Genomic DNA, 20278 nt, shown 5'->3' on the forward strand with positions numbered 1-20278 from the left:
ATGGTATGCTTGCCTTCACTGGACATGGTATTGAGTATAAGAGCTGGCAAGTCATGTTAAAATTGTACAAGACATTGGTTCAGCCGCATTTAGAATACTGTGTACAGTTCTGGTCGCCACATTACCAAAAAGATGTGGACGCTTTGGAGAGGGTGCAGAAAAGGTTTACAAGGATGTTGCCTGATATGGAAGGTGCTAGCTATGAAGAGAGGTTGAGTAGGTTAGGTTTGTTTTCATTAGAAAAAAGATTGAGGGGGAACCTGATTGATGTTGAAAACCTCATGAAGGGTATAGGCAGGATGGGTAGAGACAAGCTTTTTCCCAGGGTGAAGGATTCAATAATGAGAGGTCATGCTTTCAAGGTGAGAGGTGGAAAGTTTAAGGGGGATACACTTGGCAAGTACTTTATGCGGAGGGTGGTGGGTGTCTGGAATGCGTTGCCAGCCGAGGTGGTAGAGGCAGGTACGGTAGATTCATTTAAGATGCGTCTGGACAGATGCAGGAGTAGGTGGGGAGCAGAGGGATACAGATGCTTAGGAATTGTGCGACCGGTTTAGACAGTACATTTGGATCGGCTCAGGCTTGGAGGACCAAAGGGCCTGTTCCTGGGCTGTAAATTTTCTTTGTTCTGTGTTCTTTCAAAACCCATACACATACAAACAGACACAGGCAAACTGAAAGAATTGGTTTTATGGGTGGAGGGAAAAACAACCTGGGAAAACACAATTCGTAGAACCACTCTACAGGATTCATTAAGATATTCCTTCTAACTTGTCAGGACTTGCTCTTCTTCCTAATCACCTTCCTCCCTTTTCTTTCACTTCTTTGCAGGGTGCTCAAGTCAATTAGCTACAAAGTCTCTTAGTTATTGGTTAAAGTCAACAGCTAACTGGTGGAGAAAGAATCTGGCTTTCTTCAGGCCTGGGGTGTTTTCACTGCAGAGAAATAGAGCCACACACAAAACCTGTCCTTCCAGCAGCTTGAAAGCCTCTCCCTGTGTCATTCACAGCCGCAAGTTGTTCAGCTGCCCAGGAACTAATCAGAGAGCTGTCATCAGGATGATGACCTTGAGCATCCATGACTGGTCACAACTGCACAAACCAATCAGCTACATGTTGCTGATCAAATCACACTGTGCACACACATACTCCACTGCCATTTACAACATGAACCATCCACCCCGCCCCTCGCCCTGCACCCCCCACCCTCCCCAAAGTTAGGATGTTGTCTTATTGCTCCTGACTCTCCTATGTCCACCTCTTGTGGAACTAATATTGTATATCCAGGTGTATCATGGCAGATTAACTTAAATTCTCTCTGTAATCTTAGAATGTCCTCCTATTATCCTTTCTCTAAATATGAGAACAGTGTCTAACTGTCCCAGTATTTCTGTGTCCATGAGTCGAATTGTCAGAGGTTCACTTTGAGAACTATCTGTCTGCCATCCTTCACTGCTCTCCCCAGCTGACACACTTATTCCTCCTTATCCTCTGCCCTATGATAATATCTTTACAGAAGTTTATATGACAAAACTGAATCTTTTTGCTATGAACAGGAATATTCATCAGATAAGTCACTTCATTAAACTTCTTAAATACTGTAAAGATCATGTTTTTTATTTTTTCCATATTTTTAATTATGGAGTGAAATGAGAAAACAAATATTTAAAAACAAACATTGCTGAATTATTGCATTTTTTGAAAGTAAGTAACCTGACCCTCATTGTAAGCACTGTTTACACAGCTAATTCCAGCAGTGGCTGAAGTAGTTTGCAGATGAGCCAAAGGACTGTACAAGTTCAGCTGACTGGTCTATGGACTACTGACTAGTTATCAATGGCAAGGGGCTTCTACCTGCCAGCTATTAAGTGATTGGTTCTCAGGTAACTGACCAGTGTGAGGCCGTAACAAAATACAAAGGAGCTTTCAAATCACTACTATCTCAGGAGCTCTCTTGGTTTTCTGCAAAAAAAAACAGTTTAATCCTGAATTCATATAGGTTATATTTCTCTCATCAGATGTTGTAAGCTGTGACTTTTAATTAATAAGTTTGTAAGGACTTTCTTGTTTTGTGCTTTTAAAAAAAAGGGACTGAAGTGAGAAAGCTGTTTTAAAAACTGTTTGAAAGAGTGGCTGCATTTTTGAAAGTATGTGACCTGAAACTCATGACAGGCATTGCAAACAACTGTATGAACAAGATGTGACTAAAATTCAAACTGCAGATAATCTGAAGCTGAGGGAGTGCACTGACACAGCTCCTTGCTGGCAACAATTTGATTGATAGCTGGTCATTTGTCGTTCGACAATGAGAGAGACCATTTTGCCTGCTGACAATTGTGTGATTAATTCTCAGATAACTGAACGGTTTGGAACTGGGAACAAGTTACAGAAATAGAGAAATGTTCAGTTTTTCCCCAGCTCAGGAATGGTCTCTCACTTGCTGTCAACTGTGAAGGAAACCAGTTTATCTTTCCTTCAAAAGCTGGTATGAGCTGAAACTTCTAATTGATAAGTCAGCCAATTTTTATGATTAAACCAGCCAGCTTACGCCTCTCACTGATGGTTTATAAATGTTTACCAATCTTTATTCACACATGGGACATGTGCATCACTGATGGCCAGCATTTATTACCTGTCCCTAGTTGCCCTTGAGAAGGTGGGGTTGATCTTAACTGCTGCAGTCTATGTGCTGTTGGTAGACCCACAATGTTGTTACTGTTCAGAAACACCACCCTGATCTTCTGACTATGCAATCCCCCATCAATAGTGCTCTTCCATTCTTCTTCCTTCCCCCCAGACAGCTGAAACACCCAACTGCCATAAACATGTTACTGACTGCACTCCTCTGAGGAACCATCACCCTCACAGTATCCAAACGGAAACAGATTATTAAGCACAATAAACACAGGGGACTCCTGCACTGCCAGTTCTCTAGTAGTCACTATTCTCTCTCTGCCTGGACACTTCTTACCTGTGGTGTGACCACCTTCCTATATGTACTATCCAGGTAATTCTCCACCATGTGGATGTACAACAATGACTCCAGCCACTGCTCAAGTTCCAAAAGCTGGAGCTCAGCATTCTGCAGGTAGAGACATTCTCTCAAACACATGGTGCATCCATAACTTCCTACCGCTGGTTTGAACTGCCTTACTGCAACTTCAAAAACTAGTTATTGCAAATAGAACATGTAATAATAACCTACCAATTACTCACCAGCTTCTTTCATGTTCCAGAATAAGAGCCAATTACTGGAGGCCAAAAACATATTAAGAAAAAGCATCACACTTCTCTCTTCAATGATCTCTCTCACTCAACAAACTCCTACTTCCCACATTACACATCCAAAACAACTCTGTGCAAGGACGAGGTCGCACTGAGCAAAGTCTCTTCGATATGGTTTTTAATCAAATTGTTTCGTCATGTTGTGATATACTTCAGCAAAAGTGGGAATTGAACCAGACCCTCTGGCTTAGAGGTAGGGACATTACCATTGTACCATAAGAGCCAAAGATCTTCCAGGTTCCCTGAAAAACAACAGATTCAAGCTCCTGTTAAATCAGATTAAGCTAACTACCTCACTATATAGCTGCAACTACTCTCAGAAAGTGGAAGCTGGAATTAAACTTCGCTTAAGTTAAACAGTATTTTCTTGTTAATTCTTAAATTAAACTTAATAAAGACTTTGAAAACAACTATCAAAATCTTCACTCATCAATCCTCCCATCTGGGGTCAGTCTGTTTTTTATTAGCTAGATAATCTTACCGTGTCAGTGTGTTACATCCCATACCATAACCTTAATTTTCTGCAATAACCTTCAATGTGGCACCTTAGCAAATAAGACCAGAAGAGCAGCAGCTGTAGACTCTTCAGACCTTTGGGCGTCCTGTTCCACCATTCAATGGGATCATGGCTGATCCAACATACCCAATGTCTACTTTCCTGACCTTTCCACTGATTGCCCTCCTGAGCAAGAATCCTATCTGTCTGTCTTAAGTACTCTGCCCCAACAGCTCTCTTAGGTAAGAAGTTCCAAAAATTCTCAACACTCAGAAGAAATTTCTCCTTATCTCAGTCTTAAACTGTCGTTCCTTATTCTAAGACTATATCCTCTGGTGTCAGAATCTCCCATGAGGGGAAACTTCCTCTCAGTATTTACCCTGTCAAGCCCCTTCAGAATCCTCTGTTTCAATGAGATCACCTCTCCTCCTTCTAAACTCCAGTCAGTACAGTCCCAACTTGTTTAGCCTTTGCTCTTAAGACAATCCTCATGAGCCTAATCTGAACTGCCAATGCAGTAATACCTTTCCTTAAATAAAGGGACCAAAACTGCTTACATTGCTCCAGATGTGGTCCCCCCAGCACCTTGTAGAGTAGCAGTAAGATTTCCCTGCTCTTATAATCCAACCCCCTTGAAATAAGGGCCAACATTCCATTTGTTTTCAAAGTTGTTTTCAAAGTCTTTATTAAGTTTAATTTAAGAATTAACAAGAAAATACTGTTTAACTTAAGCAAAGTTTAATTCCAGCTTCCACTTTCTGAGAGTAGTTACAGCTATATAGTGAGGTAGTTAGCTTAATCTGATTTAAGGGCCAAAACAATGACTGCAGATGCTGGACACCAGATTCTGGATTATCTTCCAGCACCACTAGTCCAACATTCCATTAGCCTTCCTGATTCCAGTTGTATAAAACTTTGGTTCGACTACATTTGGAATACTGTGTGCAATTCTGGTCGCTACATTACCAAAAGGGTGTGGATGCTTTGGAGAGGGTACAGAGGAGGTTCACCAGGATGTTGCCTAGCTATGAAAAGAGGTTGAGTAGATTAGGTTTATCTTCATTAGAAAGACAGAGATTGAGGGGGGACCTTACTGAGGTCTACAAAATCATGACAGGTATTGACAGGGTGGATAGCAAGAAGCTATTTCCTAGAGTGCGGAACTCAATTACTAGGGGTCACGAGTTCAAAGTGAGAGGGGAGTAGTTTAGGGGAGATATGCGTGGAAAGTTCTTTATGCAAAGGGTGGTGGGTGCTTGGAACGCATTGCCAGCAGAGGTGGTAGGGGTGGGCATGATAGCATCATTTAAGATGTATCTAGACAGATTCATGAATGGGCAGGGAGCAGAGGGATACAGATCCTTAGAAAATAGTCGACAGGTTTAGACAGAGGATCTGGATTGGCACAGCCCTGGAGGGCCGAAGAGCCTGTTCCTGTACTGTAATTTTCTTTGTTCTTTGTTTTATACCCTTTAGTTTTAGGCTCCCCTAGGGTGGGAAAAAGCTGTTGGCTTATGTATGCCTCTTGTTATTTTATGGATCTGAATGAGGTCACCCCTCAGTCTCTACACTCCAGGGAAAGAAGTCCCAGCCAATACAATCTCTCCTTATGACTCACACCTTCCAGTCCAGGTGGCATTCTGATAAATTTTCTCTGCACTTCTTAAATTTAATAATATCTGTTGTACAGTAGGGAAACTTCAGGGCCTAGGTTTAAGGTGAGAGGGGAAAGTTTAAAAGGAACCTAACTGGCAACGTTTTCATGCAGTAGGTGATGCGTGTACAGAATGAGCTGCCAGAGGAAGTGGTGGGAGGCTGGCACAATAACAACATTTAAAAGGCATTTGGATGAATATATGAGTAAGAAGGGTTTGGAGGGATATGGGCCACATTCTGTCAAATGGGTCTAGATTTATTTAAGATATCTGGTCAGCATGGACCGAATTGTCTGCTCTCTTGCCAAACATATCTATGACTCAATAATTGCAGACAATTACTCCAAACTGTGGCCTCGCCAACGTTTGTAAACCACAAATATCTCTCTGTAAACTGCTGGTATGCCTTTCTCTTGTCTTTCTAACTATTTTGTGTCATCTACAAATATGGCTACAGTAATCCACTTCCTTCCTCCAAGTCATTAATATATATTGTAAACAATTACAGTCCCAGCACTGATCTCTGTGGAATCCCCACTGGTCACAAATCACCAACCTGAGACAGATCCTCTTAACCCCACTTATTGGTTCCTGTCCATGAGCCAATTTTCTATCCATGCCAATAAATTCTAACACTGTGGGCTCTTATCTTATGGCTTAACCTTTTGTGAGGTTCCTGAGCAAATTCCTTCTGGAAGTCTAAATACAATACATCTACTGATGCCCCTCTATCCACTCTAGTTGGGACTTCCTCAAAAAACTCACAATAAATTAGTCAGAATGATTTCCCTTTCTTGAAGCCATGCTGACTCTGCTTGACTAGATTATCATTTTCCAAAAGTTCTGCTGTTACTTCTTTAAGAATTGATTCCAATATTTTTTTGGCTGGGCCGAAGAGTGGCAGATGGAGTTTAATTTAGATAAATGAGAGGTGCTGCATTTTGGTAGGGCAGGACTTATCCTGTTAATGGTAGGGCCCTGTGTAATGTTGCCAAACAAAGAGCCCTACAGATGCAGGTGCATAATTCTTTGTAAGTGGAGTTGCAGGTAGACAGCATGGGGATTAAGGTGTTTTTTTGGTCAGTGCAATGGGTGTTGAAGTTGGGAGGTCGCGTTGCGGCTGTACTGACATTGGGTAGGCCACTTTTGGAATACTGCATTCAATTCTGGTCGCCCTGCAGTAGGAAAAGAACATCGAACATAGAACAGAGAACAGTACAACACAGTACTTGATGTTGTGCCGGCGTTTTATCCTATTCAAAGTTTGGGAGAAGATTTGTAGCTCGGGTGCTCGTTGTTGTGGTTCTGTTCGCCGAGCTGGGAATTTGTCTTGCAAACGTTTCGTCCCCTGTCTAGGTGACATCCTCAGTACTTGGGAGCCTCCTGTGAAGCGCTTCTGTGCTGTTTCCACCGGCATTTATAGTGGCCTGTCTCTGGCGCTTCCGGTTGTCAGTTCGAGCTGTCCGCTGTAGTGGCCGGTATATTGGGTCCAGGTCGATGTGTTTGTTGATAGAGTCTGTGGATGAGTGCCATGCCTCTAGGAATTCCCTGGCTGTTCTCTGTTTGGCTTGCCCTATAATGGTAGTATTGTCCCAGTCCTATTAGACACAGCAATAACATGAACAATTCAGAGACTCGGATAAGAACCTGTTAGACCGACCACTCTCAGACATGGAAAAGGTCGTCCTAGTACAAGAGATATGGACAAAAAGGACTTCATAACAGTGTTGGAAACCACCCTGAAAGACAACAGGCATATGGAAGAAATCTAGCAGGCCATCAGACAGACAGTAGCACCAACACTAAGCAGAATGAAAGAAGGGAACACCCACAACACACAGGAAAGCCCTGGAAGGTCTCAGAAAAGACTGTAATCCTACCGGCAGACAAAGGACACATGACCATCATCCTGAACAGAACACAATACATTGAAAAAGCAAACACACTACTCACACATACCGACACCTACCAACAGGTGGTGATGGACCTGACTCCACAGTAAGAAAACCATCTTACAGCAAACCCTGAGGAAACTTCACAAGGCAGGTGACATTAACAGGACAGACCTCCAGAGAATGAAACCTGAAGGATCCAACACATCCCGTTTCTATGGATTACCTAAGGTATGCAAACCAGCCCCCCCCCCCCCCGCCCCGCCCCCGACCTATTGTCTCACTCCCTGTACACCGACATACAGACTAACAAAGGAACTGAAACGCAAACTGAAACACTGAGTAGAAGACTCGCACTGCTCCATCCACTCCACCCAGGAACTCCTTAACAGCATCAAAGACACTAAGGTAGAGGATGATGAGGTCATGGTTTCCTTCGATGTGATGGCCCTATTCACATCAACAAACTTCACCCTGACCAAAGAAACACTGGCCATACTGCTAGGCAAACCAAGAACACAAACAGCTGACAGCACCAACTCCGTCAGCAAGGACAGCATTCTAAAGCTAGTAGATCTGTGCCTCACAACCCACATCACCTTCAATGACAAGACCAACAAACAAATCAATGGGACACCCATGGGATCACCAATATCAGGATTCTTGAAGCAGTTATGCAGAGGTTGGAATGAACAGCCCTCCCCATGATCTAGCCCAAGCTTTGGATCCACTGTGTGGATGACACCTTTGTCATCACGAAACGGAACAAATTAGAATAAACCCACAAACACATAAACAACATCCTTACTGGTATAAAGTTCTCCAATGAGGAAGAGAATAATAACAGACTCCCCTTACTAGATGTCACATTCGAATGAAAAGCCAGTGGAAAGCTGCAAACCAGCGTCTACAGGAAAGCCACACACACTGACCAGATACTCAACTACAGGAGCAATCATCTCAACACCCACAAACAAAGCTGCATCAGGACATTATTTAAACTGGCCATAACACAATACAGCACCCAAGAACTATAAGATGCTGAAGAAAAATACCTATACAACATATTCAAGAACAACAGATACCCGATAAGCATAGCTTGCCAAATCTTACACAACAAACCTAAACAAGAAGACACATCACACCCAGAATCTCATCATAGGCATCTCGGAGATGACGACCAGATTACTCCGGCCCCTTGGCATTATGATAGCCCACAAACCCACCAACACACTACACAGCTCTTGATGAATCTAAGGGACCTTGCACCAACAACCAGCAGAATGAACGCCATATACAAAATACCCTGCAAGGACTGTAACAAACATTACATTGGACAGACAGGCAGGAAACCAGCCACCAGGATACACAAGCACCAACTAGCCACCAAAAGACATGACAGACTATCACTAGTATGCTTATACACAGGATGAGAGACACCAGTTTGACTGGGACAATACATCCATCCGGGGACAGGCTAAACAAAGACTCACATGGGAACTCCTAGAGGCCTGGCATTCAAACCAGAACTCCATTAACAAACATATCAATTTGGACCCCATTTATCAACCTCTCAGAAAAAGAACCGAAAGTGAGGTCAGCCACCACAGCAGATCAAGCTCATAAATAGAGAGCGGGACAGAACCCCAGTGCTTCAACAGAGTCTGACTGATGGTATTACCGAGCACGGTGACAAAACATCTGAGAACAAATCTTCCAGCTCAACGAGCAAACTTACAACCTGAACCACAACCTGAGCTACAAATCTTCACAAAAATTGCAACTTAGGTAAGTTAAAATCACCCATGACAACAACCCTGTTACTTCTGCACTGTTCCCAAATCTACCACCCAATCTGCTCCTCAGTGTCTCTGCTGCTATTGAGGGGTCTGTAGAAAACTCCTAATAAAGTGACTGCCCCTTTCCTGTTACTGACTTCCACCCAGACTGACTCTGTAGACAAACCCTCCTCGACAACCTCCCTTTCTGCAGCTGTGATACTATCCCTGATTAGCCATGCCACTCCCCACCTATTTTACCTCCTCCCTATTCCTTCTGAAGTAACTAAACCCTGGGGCATCCAACAACCATTCTTGTTGTCAAGATGTGAATCTCAAAAGGATGTAGAGAAGATTTACAAGGATGTTGCCACAGTTGGAGGGTTTGATCTAAAAGGAGAGGCTGAATAGGTTGGGGTTGTTTTCCCTGGAGCATCGGAGGCTGAGGGGTGACCTTATGGAGGTTTATAAAATCATGAGGGGCATAGATAGTGTGAATAGGCAAAGTCTTTTGCCCAGGGTGGGGGAGTCCAAAACCAGAGGGCATAGTATTAAGGTGAAAGGGGAAAGGTTTAAAAGGAACCTGAGGGGCAGCTTTTTCATGCAGAGGGTGGTGCATGTATGGAATGAGCCTCCAGAGGAGGTGGAGGAGGCTGGTATAATTACCACATTTAAAAGGCATCTGGATGGTGTATGAATAGGAAGAGTTATGGATATGGATAAATGCTGGCAAATGGGAATAGATTTATTTCGGATATCTGGTCGGCATGGATGAGTTGGACCCAAGAGTCTGTTTCTATGCTGTAATTCTTGATGAGTCTATTTTTCCAACTACAAATGTGAGGCTGATTGGCCTAGAGTTACCCATTTTTTTGCTTCCCTCCTTTATTGAATAGTGATGTCACAATGACAGTTTTCTAATCCTCTCGTACTTCTCCACAATCCAGGAATTTTTGAAAAATTAGAACTAATGTGTCCACAATCAGTGTAGCTACCTCTTTTAGGATCCTGGGATGCAAGCCATTAGGGCCAGGGGATATGTCTGCCTTTAGCCCCATTAATTTGTCGCATAGTATTTCTCTAACGATGGCTATCTGGAAATCTAAGCATAGTCCATCCACTGAGTTCCCTTTATCCACTTCATGGTATTTCTTCAAAGAACTTCAATAAATTGGTGAAACATGACTTCACACTGACAGAACTATGCTGACTTTGTCTGACTGCATTACGATTTTTTAAATGCCCAATTGTAACCTCCTCAACAAACTGTAGCATTTACTCCCTGGCAGACATTAGGCTAACCAACCTGTAGTTCCCTGCTTTTGTTTCTCTCTTTTGATGAGAAGTAGGCAATACAGAGTGGACAATAAGAATTAGCCTCACCAGAAATGCTCAAATACCATGACAAATACAAAAAAATACAGGAGTCATAGAGATGTACAGCTTGGAAACAGACCCTTCGGTCCAACTCGTCCATGCCGACCAAATATCCCAACCCAATCTAGTCCCACCTGCCAGCACCCAGCCCATATCCCTCCAAACCCTTCTTATTCATATACCCATCCAGATGCCTCTTAAATGTTGCAATTGTACCATCTTCCACCACATCCTCTGGCAGCTCATTCCATACACGTACCACCCTCTGCGTGAAAAAGTTGCCCCTTAGGTCTCTTTTATATCTTTCCCCTCTCACCCTAAACCTATGCCCTCTATTTATCCTATCCATGCCCCTCATAATTTTATAAACCTCTATAAACCTTAGCCTCCGAAGCTCCAGGGAAAACAGCCCCAGCCTGTTCAGCCTCTCGCTATAGCTCAAATCCACCAAACCTGGCAACATCCTTGTAAATCTTTTCTGAACCCTGTCAAGTTTCACAACATCTTTCCAATAGGAAGGAGACCAGAATTGCACACAATATTCCAACAGTGGACTAATCAATGTCCTGTACAGCCACAACATGACCTCCTAACTCCTGTACTCAATACACTGACCAATAAAGGAAAGCATACCGAATGCCTTCTTCACTATCCTATCTACCTGCGACTCCACTTTTAAGGATCTGGTGGCACATTTCTGGAATGTACAAAACTCAGAAAAATTGAAAGCAATACACATCTCTTCAAAGTCGATATTGTATTTAAGACCATAGGGTGAAGTCCTCAGGGCCTGGAATTTCATCAGATCTTAGGTAACAAATTTCTCAGTACCTTTCTCTGATGTTTGTAATTGTTTAAGTTCCTTGCTCCCTATTATGTTCTGATTCACAATTATTTCTGGCATGTTATTCGAATCCTCTACAATGAAGACAGATGCAAAATAGCTTTTCAATTTATCTGCCATTTCCTTATTTCCCTGTATTAATTCTCCAGTCTTACTTCACTCTTTCTTTTCAAATATATGTAGAAAAACTTACTGGCTGTTTTTGTATTTTTTGCTAGCTTTCTCTCGTACTCTCCCTCCTTATTAATCTTCAAGTCATTCTTTGATGTTCTTCATATTCTGTCCAATCTCCTGACCTGCCACTTAACTGAATTAAGAAACTTTTTTTTAGCTTAATACTATTTTTAACTTCTTCTGCTAGCCATGAATGGCATCCCTCCCTTAGAATCTTTTCTCATCACTGAATGCATGTTTTAATACCTGCACCCCTACCAACCTAACCCTTAATATCATTTCTCAGCTCTCTTAGACAGCTGACTTCAGGCCCTCAGAATTGTCCTTATTTAAAACACCAGTCTTAGATCCACTCTTTCCTCCATCAACTGGAATGTGAAATTCAATCTATACTTCAGACGATTTGGAAAGATCTTTGCTCTTTTCCACTTTAGATAAATTTTCAGCATAATCTGAACAGAAGTAGTGGTTGATCCAACCACATTGCTACTCGCTTTCTATTCACCGTTTGTGACTTAGCCCCATGGGCTTGTGGATATTTCTCAGAACTTAATACTGGTATATTCAGAAAACAAATCAAGGAATCTCTTTCAGAATGCCTCTCCTCTTAAAGGGACATTACTCAAAAGAGTGTCCAGGTTCTCCCCAGTACATGTGCCATCACAGTACATACATTTCAGTCTCAGTCTCGACCTCACATTTGCCTCCAGTTAGATCTAATTTCCGAACTATTCTAAACACCAGTAGGAGGGAAACTGCTGGATAAAATTCTGAAAGAGAAAGGTAAAAGCTCATGGATCCACAGTAACCTGGTAGGCTGGATCCTAAGCTAGAGAAGTGATTACTGGGCATCTTGCTGAGATATTTGTATCATTGATAGTCACAGGTGAGGTACCGCAAGACTGGAGGTTGGCAAACGTGGTGCCACTGTTTAAGAAGGATGGTAAAGACAAACCAGGGAACTATAGACCGGTGAGACTGACCTCGGTGGTGGGCAACTTGTTGGAGGGAATCCTGAGGGACAGCATGTACATGTATCTGGAAAGGCAAGGACTGATTTGGGATAGTCAACATGGCTTTGTGCGTGGGAAATCATGTCTCACAAACTTGATTGAGTTTTTTGAAGAAGTAACAAAGAAGATTGATGAGGGCAGAGCAGTAGATGTGATCTATATGGACTTCAGTAAGGCGTTCAACAAGGTTCCCCATGGGAGACTGGTTAGATCTCAGAATACAGGGAGAACTAGCCACTTGGATACAGAACTGGCACAAAGGTAGAAGACAGAGAGTGGTGGTGGAGGGTTGCTTTTTAGACTGGAGGCCTGTGACCAGTGGAATGCCACAAGGATCGGTACTGGGCCCTCTACTATTTGTCATTTACATAAATGCTTTGGATGCGAGCATAAGAGGTACAGTTAGTAAGTTTTCAGATGACACCAAAATTGGAGGTGTAGTGGACAGCGAAAGAGGGTTACTTCAGATTACAACAGGATCTGAACCAGATGGGCCAATGGACTGAGAAGTGGCAGATGGAGTTTAATTCAGATAAATGCAAGGTGCTGCATTTTGGGAAAGCAAATCTTAGCAAGACTTATGCACTTAATGGTAAGGTCCTAGGGAGTGTTGCTAAACAAAGAGACATGGAGTGCACATTCATAGCTCCTTGAAAGTGGAGTCACAGGTCATAGGATAGTGAAGGCAGCGTTTGGTATGCTTTCCTTTATTGGTCAGAGTATTGAGTACAGGAGTTGGGAGGTCATGTTGCGGCTGTACAGGACATTGGTTAGGCCACTGTTGGAAAATTGCATGCAATTCTGGTCTCCTTCCTATCAGAAAGATGTTGTGAAACTTGAAAGAGTTCAGAAAAGATTTACAAGGGTGTTGCCAGGGTTGGAGGATCTGAGCTATAGGGAGAGGCTGAACAGGCTGGGGCTGTTTTCCCTGGAGCGTCGGAGGCTGAGGGGTGACTTTATAGAGGTTTACAAAATTATGAGGGGCATGGATAGGATAAAGAGACAAAGTCTTTTCCCTGGGCTGTGTGAGTCCAGAATTAGAGGGCATAGGTTAAGGGTGAGGGGGGAAAGATATAAAAGAGACCTAACCTGGCAACTTTTTCATGCAGAGGGTGGTATGTGTATGGAATGAGCTGCCAGAGGAAATGGTGGAGGCTGGTACAATTGCAACATTTAAGAGGCATTTGGATGGATATATGAATAGGAAGCGTTTGGAGGGATATGGGCCAGGTGCTGGCAGGTGGGACTAGATTGGGTTGGGATATCTGGTCGGCATGGACGGGTTGAACCAAAGGGTCTGTTTCCATGCTGTACATCTCTATGGCTTGGTGATTGTGGACAGAGGGTGGGCAGCAGAAGGCCAATTGTGTGACTGGAGCCCGGTGTGCAGTGGTTTACCACAGAAATCACTGCTAGGTTCCTTATCAAAACATAGAACAGTACAGCATAGCACATGCCCTTTGGCCCACCATGTTATGCCAAACATTTATCTTAATCTAAGATCAACCTAACCTACACACCCCTCAATTTACTGCCATCCATGTGCTTGTCCAGCAGTTGCTTAAATGTCTCTTGTGTCTCTGACTCTACCACCACTGCTGGCAGTGCATTCCACACACCCACCACTCTCTGCGTAAAGAACCAACTTCTGACAGTTCCCTACACCTTAAAATTATGACCTCTCGTGACAGCCATTTCTACCTTGGGAAAAAGTCTCTGGCTACTTACTCTATCTCTGCCTCTTTTTTCCTTGTACACCTCTATCACGTCACCTCTCTTCCTTCTTCTCTCCCGTGTGAAATGCCCGAACCCACTCAACCTTTCTTCATAAGAAATGCCCTCCTGTCCAGGCAGCAACCTGGTAAATCTCCTCTGCACCCTCTTAAAGCTTATTCATCCTTCCAATAATGAGACAACCAGAACTGTACACAATATTCCAAGTGTGGTCTAACCAGGGCTGTACAGAGCTGCAGCACAACCTCAAGGCTCTTAAACTCAATCTCCCTACTAATGAAAGCCAAAATACCATACGCCTTATAAAACAACCCTATCAACTTGGGTGGCAACTTTGAGGGATCTACATATGTGGACCCCAAGATCCCGCTGTTCCTCCACACTGCCAAGAATCCTGTCTTTAACCCAGTATTCAGCATTCAAATTCAACATTTCAAACTGAATCACTTCACACTTTTCCAGGTTGAACTCCATCTGCCACTTCTCAGCCCAGCTCTACATCCTGTCAATATCTTGTGGCCTGCAACAGCCCCTCAACACTATCTACAACACTACCGACCTTTGCATCATCGGCAAACTTACTAACCCACCCTTCCATTTCTTCATCCAAGTCATTTACAAAAACTACAAACAGCAGAGGCCCAAGAACAGATCCCTGTGGAATACCACTGGTCACCGACCTCCTGCAGGATACTTTCCATCCATTAGTGCTCGCAGTTTTCTTTCAGCCATCCAATTCTGTATTCAGACAGCCAGTTTCCCTGTATCCCATACCTCCTAACTTTCTGAATTTTGGATTTGGTGCTAGGCAATGAGCCAATCCAGGTGTCAGATCTCTCAGTGGGAGAGCATTTTCGTGACAGTGACCACAACTGCCTCACCTTTACCACAGCCATGGAGAGGGATAGGAACAGACTGTATGGGAAGGTATTTAATTGGGGGAGTGGAAATTATACTGCTATTGGACAGGAGCTGTGGAGTATAAACTGGAAATGTGGGCAGCACAGTGCCTCAGTGGTTAGTACTGCTGCCTCACAGCACCAGGGTCCCAGGTTCGATTCCGGCTTTGGGTGACTGTCTGTGTGGAGTTTGCACATTCTCCCAGTGTCTGCGTGGGTTTCTTCCGGGTGCTCCGGTTTCCTCCCACAGTCCAAAGATGTGCAGGTCAGGTGAATTGGCCATGCTAAATTGCCCATTGTGTTTGGTGCATTGGTTAGAGTGAAATGGATCTGGGTGGGTTACTCTTCAGAGGATCGGTGTGGACTGTTTCCGCACTGTAGGGAATCTAATCTAATCTAATTGTTCTACAGGAAATGCACAACAGAAATGTGGAGGTTTTTTAAGGAGCACTTGTTGCAAGTGTTGGATAATTTTGTCCTGCTTAGACAGTCAAGGAATGGTAAGGTGAAGGAGCATTGGATGACAAGAGAAGAGGACTTTCTCATCAAGAGGAAAAAGGAAGCTTACTTAGGGTTGAGGAAGCAAGGATCTGGCACAGCTTTAGAGGACAATTTTAGGCAAGAACTTTCAAAAGCTGACTGGGGGCAGATGTTCACAGGTAAATAGATGGCTGGAAAATGGGAAGCCTTCAAATCTGAGATAACCAGAGTCTAGAGACAGTATATTCTTGTCAGGGTGAAAGCAAAGGCTGGTAGGTGCAGGGAATGCTAGATGACTGGAGAAAATTAGGTTTTGGTTAAGAAAAAGAAGGAAGGATACGTCAGGTATAGATAGGAGAGATTGAGTGAATCCTTAGAACAGTAATAAGGCAGTAGGAGTATACATAAGATGGAAATCAGGAGGGCAAAAATGAGACATGAGATAGCTTTGGCAAATACGTTTAAGGAGAATACATTAAGGACAAAAAGGTAACTAGGGAGAGAATAGGGCTCCTCAAAGATCAGAAAGGCGGCTTTTGTGTGGAGCCGCAGTAGATGGGGGAGATACTAAACGAGTATTTTGCATCAGTGTTTACTGTGGAAAAGGGCCTGGAAGATATAGAATGTGGGGAAATAGATGGCGACATCTTGAAAAATGTGCATATTACAGAGGAGGAGGTGCTAAATGTCTTGAAATGCTTAAAAGTGGATAAATACCCAGGACCTGATCCAGTGTACCCTAGAACACTGTGGGAAGTTAAGGAAGTGATTGCTGGGCCCCTTGCTGAGATATTTGTATAATCGATAGTCACAGGTGAGGTGCCAGAACACTGGAGGTTGGATAACGTGATACCACTATTTAAGAAAGGTGGTAAGGACAAGCCAGGGAACTATAGACTGGTTAGCTTGACATTGATGGTGGGCAAGTTGTTGAAGGGAATCCTGAGGGACAGGATTTACATGTATTTGAAAAGGCAAGGACTGATTAGGGGTAGTCAGCATTGCTTTGTGCGTGGGAAATCATGTCTCACGAACTTGATTTGAGTCTTTTGAAGAAGTAACAAGGAGGATTGATGAGGGCAGAGTGGTGGACATTATCCAATTGGACTTCAGTAAGGCATTTGACAAGGTTCCCTATGGGAAACTGGTTAGCAAGGTTAGATCTCACGGGATACAGGGAGAACTAGCCATTTGGATACACAACTGGCTCGAAGATAGAATACAGAGGTGGTGGAGGGTTGCTTTTCAGACTGGAGGCCTGTGACCAGTGGAGTGCCACAAGGATCAGTGCTGGGTCTACTACATTTTGTCATTTATATAAATGATTTGGATGTAAACATAGGATGTATAATTAGTAAGTTTTCAGATGACACCAAAATTGTAGATTTAGTGGGCAGCGAAGAAGGTTACCTCAGAGCACAATGGAATCTAGATCAGATGGGCCAATGGGCTGAAGAGTGGCAGATGCAGTTTCATTTAGATAAATGTGAGGTCCTGCATTTTGGAAAAGCAAATCAGAGCAGGACTTGGACAATTAATGGTAAGGTCTTTGAGAGTGTTGCTGAACAAAGAGACCTTAGAGTGCAGGTTCATAGTTCTTTGAAAGTAGAGTCGCAGTTAGATAGGATAGTGAAGAAGGCGTTTGGTATGCTTTCCTTTATCGGTCAGAGCACTGAGTACAGAAGTTGGGAGGTCATGTTGTGGCTGTACAGGATATTGGTTAGGCCACTTTTGGAATATTCATGAACTTCCAGTCTTCCTATCGGAAAGATGTTGTGAAACTTGAAAGGGTTCAGAAAAGATTTACCAGGATGTTGCCGGGGTTGGAGGATTTGAACTATAGGGAGATGCTGAATAGGCTAGGGCTATTTTCCCTGGAGCATTGGAGGCTGAGGGGTGACCTTACAGAGGTTTACAAAATCATGAGGGGTATGGGATAGGATAAATAGACAAAGTCTTTTCCCTGAGGTGGGTGAGTCCAGAACTACAGGGCACAGGTTTAGGGTGAGAAGGGAAAGATATAAAAGAGACCTAAGGGGCAATTATTTCACACAGAGGGTAGTGTGTGTATGGAATGAGCAGCCAGAGGAAGTGGTGGACGCTGGTATAATTACAGCATTTAAAAGGCATCTGGATGGGTATATGAATAGGAAGGGTTTAGAGGGATATGGGACAACTGCTGACAAATGAGACTAGATTGCGTTGGGATATCTGGTCAGCATGGATGAGTTGGACCGAAGGGACTGTTTCTGTGCTGTACATCTCTATGACTCTATTACAGGGTAGCTAGGAAAGAACTCAGAAAGGACTGAGGAGAGCTAGGAGTGGGCATGAAAAAGCCATGGAAGGAAGGATTAGGGAAAACCCAAAGGCTTTTTACACTTACGTGAGAAATAAGAGAATGATCAGAGAGAGGGTAGGGCTGATCAGGGATAATGGAGGGGACTTGTGCCTGGAGTCTGAAGAGGAAGTGGAGGCCCTAAATGAGATTTTGCTTCAGTATTCACTAGAGAGTGGGACCTTGTTGAAAGTGAGAACACCATGGACCAGGTTAATAGGCTTGAAAAGATTGATATTAAGAAAGTGGATGTGCTGGAAATTCTGGGACACATCAAGGTAGATAAGTCACTAGGGCTGAACCAGATATATCCAAAGTTACTACGGGAAGTGAGGAATGTGATTGCTGTGCCTCTGGCGATGATCTTTGCATCCTCACTCTCCACAGGAGTAGTACCGGATGATTGGAGAGAGGCAAATGTTGTTCCTCTGTTCAAGAAAGGGAATAGGGAAATCCTGGAATTACAGACCAGTCCAAGAGATAGGATTTATGACTATTTGGAAAAACATAGTTTGATAAAGATAGTCAGCATGGCTTTGTGAGGGGCACATCATGCCTCACAAATCTTATTAAGTTCTTTGAAGATGTGATGAGACAAGTTGATGAAGGTCGAGCAGCGGATGTGGTGTATATGGATTTCAGTAAGGCATTTGATAAGGTTCCCCAAGGTATTGTTTGTGTTGTTCATAAACAATGGAGATGAGAATGTGTGGGTGATGTGAAGTACGTTTGCAGATAACACGAAGACTTACCAGGTAGTTGACAGTGAGGAAGACGGTCTTGGCTTACAAGGGGATACAGACAGATCGATCAGATGGGCAGATCAGTGGCAGTGGAATTTAACCCTGATAAATGTGAGGTGATGCAATTTGGATGAAGTATCAAGACAAGGGAGAAGTAAATGAATGGCAGGACATGAGGAAGGTCCATAAACAGAGGCATTTGGGGTGTTTGTCCACACATCCATAAAGGTGGCAGGCCAGGTTATCAGGATAGTTAAAAAAGCATATGGGACATTTGCCTTTGTCAGACATGACATAGATTATAACAGCAGGGAGGTTATGTTAGAGCTGTAGAGAACTTTCATTAGACCACAGCTGGAGTATTACATGCAGTTCCAGTCATTGCACAATTGGAAGGATGTGATTGCACTGTGGGGGTGCAGATGAGATTCACTGGGATGTTGTCTGGGATGGAGCATTTCACCAATGAAGAGAGGCTGGATAAGGTCAGGTTTTTTTTGGAGCAGAGAACATTGAGTGGCGACTTGATAGAGATGTATAAGATTATGAAGGACATGGACAGGGTGGGTAGAATGCAACTGAAGGGTCCATAACACAGGGGTGTGATTTTAAAGTGAGAGGCAGAAGGTTTAGGGGTTTACAGAATTTTGTTTTTCACCCAGAGGATGGTAAGAATCTGGAATGCAATGCCTGGGAGGGTAGTTGAGGTGGGAAACCTCACAACCTTTAAAAAGTACCTGGTTAAGCAGCTGAAGTGCCATATATCAAGGCTAGGGGCCAAGTGCTGGAAACTGGTTGATTTTTGTTGGTGTAGATTTGATGGGCCAAAGGGCCTCTTTTATACCGTATGGTTGTAAGTGTGCAGTCCTTTATTCTTTTCCTCTAATTGTTTCATACCCGTACCCATATCCTACCAAATTATTTTCCCCTCAGTGTCCAACATTAGAATAGACTCTTTCTACCTGGATCAGATGATCGTAAACTGATTGTTGAATTTTGCAGAAGCCAGGCTGGAAGACCACCCTAAAAACAAACAAAAACAATTATAAACCAGAAGAGTGCACCTTAAGTCCCAGCAGTGCCCGACAGTGAGAAGGGAGACCAGTGCCTGAGCTGACCGGATTCAGTGTGGCAGTAGAAACCTAGTTACCCTCCCACTCTCCGCAGGGTTCAACTGCACCCCTCCCATCTCAGTTCAGTTGCCCATTCTGGCAGAGCTCAGCCCTCCTCTAACGCTTCTCTCTTGACCACCTCATCCAAACCCCTTCTCTTGGTAGACTCTGTTTCTGACCCCAACTCCCGTAAGCCAGGCAGCATGCCCATTTTTCAGCCCCATGGCTCCTGAGCTCCTAGGATGACAGTGCCTACAGTGTTTAATGGCTCTCACCAGATCCCACTCGGCACAGATGTAGGGTCCAGGACGCAGAATGACAAACAGACCTATCTCCTGAGCAAGGTTCAGAAAATACTCGATATCTTTAGCCTTGCTGAAGTCATATTCCCCAGGGTTCGTTTCATGGTAATTCCAAGCAACGTATCTGAGAAGGTGAATGAGAAGACAGAACAACAGA

At 43.5% G+C, this 20278-nt stretch overlaps 1 protein-coding gene across 2 annotated transcripts in view; it reads right to left on the minus strand.

Moving 5' to 3' along the window:
* The window catches only part of glb1l (galactosidase, beta 1-like), a 91065-nt gene that overhangs the window by 49790 nt on the left and 20997 nt on the right, over positions 1-20278 (minus strand). For both annotated transcript variants that reach the window (XM_072580066.1, XM_072580067.1), the window contains 2 exons: positions 20095-20245; positions 19670-19730 (listed from right to left, as the gene is read on the minus strand). In XM_072580066.1, the coding sequence (XP_072436167.1) occupies positions 19670-19730; positions 20095-20245 (212 nt within the window). The remainder of the gene's footprint in view (positions 1-19669; positions 19731-20094; positions 20246-20278) is intronic.

Source organism: Chiloscyllium punctatum, chromosome 10, assembly GCF_047496795.1.
Source record: "Chiloscyllium punctatum isolate Juve2018m chromosome 10, sChiPun1.3, whole genome shotgun sequence".
Taxonomy (NCBI): Eukaryota; Metazoa; Chordata; class Chondrichthyes; order Orectolobiformes; family Hemiscylliidae; genus Chiloscyllium; species Chiloscyllium punctatum.